Source organism: Palaemon carinicauda, chromosome 32 (genome assembly GCF_036898095.1).
Source record: "Palaemon carinicauda isolate YSFRI2023 chromosome 32, ASM3689809v2, whole genome shotgun sequence".
Classification (NCBI taxonomy): domain Eukaryota; kingdom Metazoa; phylum Arthropoda; class Malacostraca; order Decapoda; family Palaemonidae; genus Palaemon; species Palaemon carinicauda.
In genome coordinates, this window is record NC_090756.1 from 17550142 (window position 1) to 17555828 (window position 5687).

Sequence of the window (5687 nt, forward strand, 5' to 3'; positions counted from 1 at the left end):
ATAATAATAATAATAATAATAATATCTGAATATTTCAAAACACGAGGTGTTGCAAATTCCTTAACTGAGCAGAATTTTTAGCAGACATTTGTGCATCAGTAACCCTGTGACTTGAAAATAGCAAGACTAGCAAATATTTGCATAACCTTCTGGAAATAAAAAGTGTGGAAATATGTTCATGATAAACACCAAGCTCTTAATTCATTTGGTAAAACATGCTAAATGATAAGGCATTTAATGACTTATACATTCATTTGTAAACAAGTTTTAATGTTGTTGCTGTTCTTAAAATATTTTATTTTAATTGTTGATTATTCCTTTTGTGATTTCCTTATTTTCTTTCCTTACTGGGTTATTTTCCCTGTTGGAGCTCTCAGGCGTATAACATTCTGCTTTTCACCTAAGGTTGTAGTTTGGCAAGTAATAATAATAATAATAATAATAATAATAATAATAATAATAATAACAATAATAATAATAATAATAATAATAATAATAATAATAATAATAATAACAATAATAATAATAATAATACTCGACTGACTTTGGGGTACTTTGACAGCAAGTTCGTGGGAAAACCATCGTCCAATTACTCTTTTATAAGATATAACCCATCACTTAAAAGATTGGTTTACATGACATCATAAATGCAACTGATAGAATATATGACTAAAGAACTGTTTTCTTCATTCTCATTATCATTATTGAGGGGAGGGGGGTTGGCCCGAATCTGCGAAAGGGAAAAAATTGAGACTACTTTCTCCACTTTTCCTGTCTCTTTATTATATCGACTATCACCACTCCTGTCACTATAGTAGATACAGGTGCATTAAAAAACGACAATAGATCCCGGAAAAATGGAATTCCAGAGGTTGGATTTTACTCTGGTATATCTCAGGGAGTGGGATGGTTTGAACCTGTAGTGAGTAAGGAAGTAGATTTGTAAGTGACCGGACGACGCCACTGACCAGATTAGAATCAAAGCAAGAAGAGCAATGAAGTGAAGAACCTTCATTTCATAGGGAGAAGCCAATTTTGTAGTAAAATCTAGTAGCTTAATGTGTCTGAATAATATTTCATTGGTCAAGAGTTCGAGCCTTGTCACAGTCCGATAATTTTCCACTGGTGACCACAACCACACTGTTCTAGTGAACTAAGAATTTGGTTTATGAGAGACCTATAAAGGTTAAAAATTGAAAGTGTCTGGTTTCAGAACCAGTTTCATCAGAATAGCTGCTCACTAGAACGTCACCGGGGCAGTGGCCTCCCCTGTAAACAGCTTAAACTCACAGTCCTGGGCTGGGATTGATCTGCTCCCATGCGAATGTTAGGCAAACACTTACAAATGTACAACCTATTGTGATATCAGCAATCTGACAGGCCCTCTTTGGTCTTAATGTGGTCATTGATCTTAGTTACTGGGGCTAGTCACTATACTCATTTTCTTTAATGAGGCGCATTTGCCCCGACTCGCAGGGGTGCCCTTTAAGCTCGGAAAATTTTCCTAATAGCTGATTGGTAAAATTATTCAAACCAATCAGCTATTACGAAACTTTTCCGAGCTAAAAGGGCACACCTGCCGGTCAGTACAAATGCGCCTAATTAAAAAAAAAAATATATATATATATTAGTATAGAACGTTGTCCAACAAGCCCAATGTTTTGGCTCTTGCATCTGCTGCTCATCAGTAACCTTTAAAACATAAATAACAATAATGATGCTACCCGCATTCTTCATATACCCCTCTTTTAAGACTGAAAGAGATTAGTAACCAAGCTTAATTTAATCTAAATTTTCAAATGCAAATATAACTAAACCCCTCATACAAGTAATTAGCAAGATGCCATTAAGACACTTTAAGAAAAGGTCATAATGGAGCTCGTGAATTCAATAACCAAAAAAATATATGCTTATAATTAACGACCCAAAAAACCCTTAATATATTTGCAGCCAAAAATATTTTAATCCACCATATAAATTTAATAAAAAAAAGAAGAAAAAAAGACGGACTCGGAAAATGCTCCAAGCTATCCGCTAAATCAATTATATATATATATATATATATATATATATATATATATATATATATATATATATATATATATATATATATATTTATATATATATATAAATAAATAAATAAAAAAAACATGCCACTCTCACAATTAAATTACATGTAACTCAATCTGCCATTTTCAATTTTTGTAAAGATGAAAACAAAAAGACAATATATAACACGATAGAATAACAAAAACAAACAACAAATAAAACGATAGATGAACATCAACAGCACTCGAAATATCCAGACTCTTCATACATTCCTTAAAAAGAAAGAAAAAAACAAATACACGAATAAAATGAAGTAAAATGGAGGCTAAAAGGAAAGACCAAAGAAGAGATAAGAGGCACGTGAAGGCAATTGCACAGCACATAAAACAAGAGAGAGATTAGCCGAGCTTGCGAAATGGGGGAACAGAAGAAAGAAGAAGAAGGAGAAGAAGAAAAGAAGAAGAAGAAGAAGAAGACGAAGAAGAAGAAGAGAACAATTGTACATATGTGAAAACTCAGGAATGGCTACTTAAAGAAACAGGGAGAAGAAGAATAAGATTATTGTGTGAGCAATAATTTATTCCTAACTACTGTACGCGACCCGTCAACAATGACTACTAAATATTAGATAGAGAGATCTGCACGCACACGCACCCCTCCCCACCATGGTATGACTACTTCCTCTCCACCCATACTAAAGGGATGGGGCGAGACCGAGTAATTATACGTCTGGCAATGCCACTGAGCGTGACCGAACAGACACACACACATATATATATATATATATATATATATATATATATATATATATATATATATATATAGATATATATATATATATATGCTGTAACTTGACACTTATATCAACCTATTCAAAATAAAAACATCTGCAGCAAGTTTGAACTTCTGAAATTCCACAGATTAAACCGCCAGATAACTTCCCTCCCTCAATAATCTACTCCTTCCTTCAGATCCTACATACATTCGGGGTCGTGCGCGAGACCCCCACACCTTTAAAGGATGGCTAATCCCTGGAGTTATCGCCTCGGGCGATTCCTTTGATCTTATTCTGATAGAAAAAAATAAAAAAGTTTTTTGATAGAATTCTCTCGACGTAAAAGGAAAACATAAAAGTATCTTTTTACATTGGCGTGGCGATATGATTACTAGAAGGAGGAGGATGAAGAATTGCAGGAGGAGGAGGAGGAGGAGAGGGAATTGCAGGAGGAGGAGGAGGATGAAGATGAAGAATTGCAGGAGGAGGAGGAGGAAATGCAAGAGGAGGAGGAGGAAATGCAAGAGGAGGAGGAGGAGGAAATGCAAGAGGAGGATGAGGAAATGCAAGAAGAGGATGAGGAAATGCAAGAGTAGGATGAGGAATTGCAGGAGGATGAGGGTGAGGAATTGCAAAATGAGGAGAAAGAGGAATTGCAGGAGGATGAGGATGAGGAATTGCAAAGGAGGAGGAGGAAATGGAGGAGGGGGATGAAGAATTGCAGGAGGAGGAGGAGGAAATGGAAGAGGAGGATGAGGAATTGCAGGAGGATGAGGAAATGCAAGAGGAGGATGAGGAATTGCAGGAGGATGTGGATGAGGAATTGCAGAAGGGGGAGGAGGAAATGGAGGAGGAGGAAGAGGAATTGAAAGAGGAGAAGGGGGATGAGGAATTGCAGGTGGAGGAAATGGAGGAGGAGAATGAGGAATTGCAGGAGGAGGAGGAGGAGGATGAAGAATTGCAGGAGGAGGAGGAGGAGGAAATGGAAGAGGAGGATGAGGAAATTGAAGAGGAGGATGAGGAAATTGAAGAGGAGGATGAGGAAATGCAAGAGGAGGAGGAGGAAATGGAGGAGGAGGAGGAGGAAATGGAGGAGGAGGAGGAGGAATTGCAAAAGGAGAAGGGGGATGAGGAATTGCAAGAGGAGAAGGGGGATGAGGAATTGCAGGCGGAGGAAATGGAGAAGGAGAATGAGGAATTGCAGGAGAAGGAAGAAGAGGATGAAGAATTGCAGAAGGAAGAGGAGGATGAAGAATTGCAGGAGAAGGAAGAGGAGGATGAAGAATTGCAGGAGGAGGAGGGTGAAGAATTCCAGGAGGATGAGGAGGAGGAATTCCAGGAGAATGAGGAGGAGGAATTGCAAGAGGAGGAGGAAATGGGGGAGGGGGATGAGGATGAGGAATTGCAGGAGGATGAGGAAATGGAGGAGGAGGAAGAGGAATTACAGGAGGAGTAGGATGAGTAGATGAAGGTATTGCAGGAGGAGAAGGAATGGCAGGAGGATGAAGAGGAGAAGGAATTGCAGGAGGAGGAAAAGGAAAAGCAGGAGGATGAGAATGAATTGCAGGAGGAAAAGAAGGAATTGCAGGAGGAGGAAAAGGAAAAACAGGAGGATGAGAATGAATTGCAGGAGGAGGAAAAGGAATTGCAGGCGGAGAAGAAGGAATTGCAGGCGGAGAAGAAGGAATCACAGAAGGAGGAATTGCAAGGAGGAGGAAAAGGAATTGCAGGAGTAGAATGAATTGCAGGAGGAGAAGGAATCGCTGGGAGGAGGAGGAACTGCAGGAAGATAAGGAGGTGGAGGAATTGTAAGAGGAGAATAAATGCAGGAGGAGGAGTAGGAGGAGGAGGATGAGGAGGAGGAATTGCAGGAGGAAGAATTGCAGGAAGAGAAGGCGGAGGAGGAATTGCAAGAGGAGAATGAATTGGAGGAGGAGGGGGAGGAATTGCAGGAGGAAAAGGAATTGCAGGAAGACAAGGCGGAGGAGGAATTGCAAGAGAAGAATGAATTGCAGGAGGAGGAGGAGGAATTGCAGGAGGAGAAGGAATTGCAGGAAGACAAGGCGGAGGAGGAATTGCAAGAGAAGAATGAATTGCAGGAGGAGGAGGAGGAGGAATTGCAGGAAGAGAAGACGGAGGAGGAATTGCAAGAGGAGAAAGAGGAGGAGGAGGAGGAGGAAGAAGAGGAGGAGGAGGAGGAATTGCAGGAGGAGAAGGAATTGCAGGAAGACAAGGCGGAGGAGGAATTGCAAGAGAAGAATGAATTGCAGGAGGAGGAGGAGGAGGAATTGCAGGAAGAGAAGACGGAGGAGGAATTGCAAGAGGAGAAAGAGGAGGAGGAGGAGGAGGAATTGCAGGAGGAGGAGGAGGAGGAATTGCAGGAGGAGAAGGAATTGCAGAAAGACAAGGCGGAGGAGGAATTGCAAGAGGAGAATGAATTGCAGGAGGAGAAGGAGGAGGAATTGCAGGAGGATGAAGAAAAAGAGGAGGAGGAGGAGGAGTAGGAATTCCAGGAGGAGGAAATAGAGGAAGAGTTACTACTCGGAATAATTCTAATCTTGTCTTTCATCCAGCAAGAATATGGTTGCCTAATAATTGCATTTTTCTGTGATCAAACCTCAATTTATTGACTTCTCTTTAATCTTTTCGTTTGCCTCAGGTTTGGGAAGTAAGACGCCGCATTCTGTATCCGTACATATTTTTCTAATTGATGTTAATATTAAGCTTCGGTGCATCCAAAATCAAACCATTGTTCTCTAGTCTTGGGTTTTGTCATAGCGATGATATAAATATCATCGTGTTACACTGTCTTGGGGTATTCTCTTGCTTGAGGGTGGATTCGGTGACGGTATTCTATCTGATT

General features: G+C 40.0%; 2 protein-coding genes across 2 annotated transcripts; both read left to right on the top strand.

Moving 5' to 3' along the window:
- Positions 1 to 3521: 3521 nt before the first annotated feature.
- LOC137625507 (cilia- and flagella-associated protein 251-like) lies at positions 3522 to 4280 on the top strand. Its single transcript, XM_068356416.1, has 2 exons — positions 3522 to 3722; positions 3882 to 4280. The coding sequence occupies exons 1-2, from the start codon at positions 3522 to 3524 to the stop codon at positions 4278 to 4280; spliced, it is 600 nt and encodes a 199-aa protein (XP_068212517.1).
- Positions 4281 to 4289: 9 nt separating this feature from the next.
- On the top strand, positions 4290 to 5328 carry LOC137625508 (golgin subfamily A member 6-like protein 7). Its single transcript, XM_068356417.1, has 2 exons — positions 4290 to 4556; positions 4666 to 5328. The coding sequence occupies exons 1-2, from the start codon at positions 4290 to 4292 to the stop codon at positions 5326 to 5328; spliced, it is 930 nt and encodes a 309-aa protein (XP_068212518.1).
- The last annotated feature ends 359 nt before the right edge of the window (positions 5329 to 5687 follow it).

Excerpts from the sequence above, each read along its gene's own strand:
- LOC137625507 (XM_068356416.1), top strand. The coding sequence starts at position 3,522 with ATGGAGGAGGGGGATGAAGAATTGCAGGAGGAGGAGGAGGAAATGGAA. Across the intron at positions 3,723-3,881 it reads AGGGGGATGAGGAATTGCAG|GAGGAGGAAATGGAGGAGGA; the intron begins GTGGAGGAAATG and ends ATGCAAGAGGAG.
- LOC137625508 (XM_068356417.1), top strand. The coding sequence starts at position 4,290 with ATGAAGGTATTGCAGGAGGAGAAGGAATGGCAGGAGGATGAAGAGGAG. Across the intron at positions 4,557-4,665 it reads GAGGAAAAGGAATTGCAGGA|GAGGAGGAGGATGAGGAGGA; the intron begins GTAGAATGAATT and ends GAGGAGGAGTAG.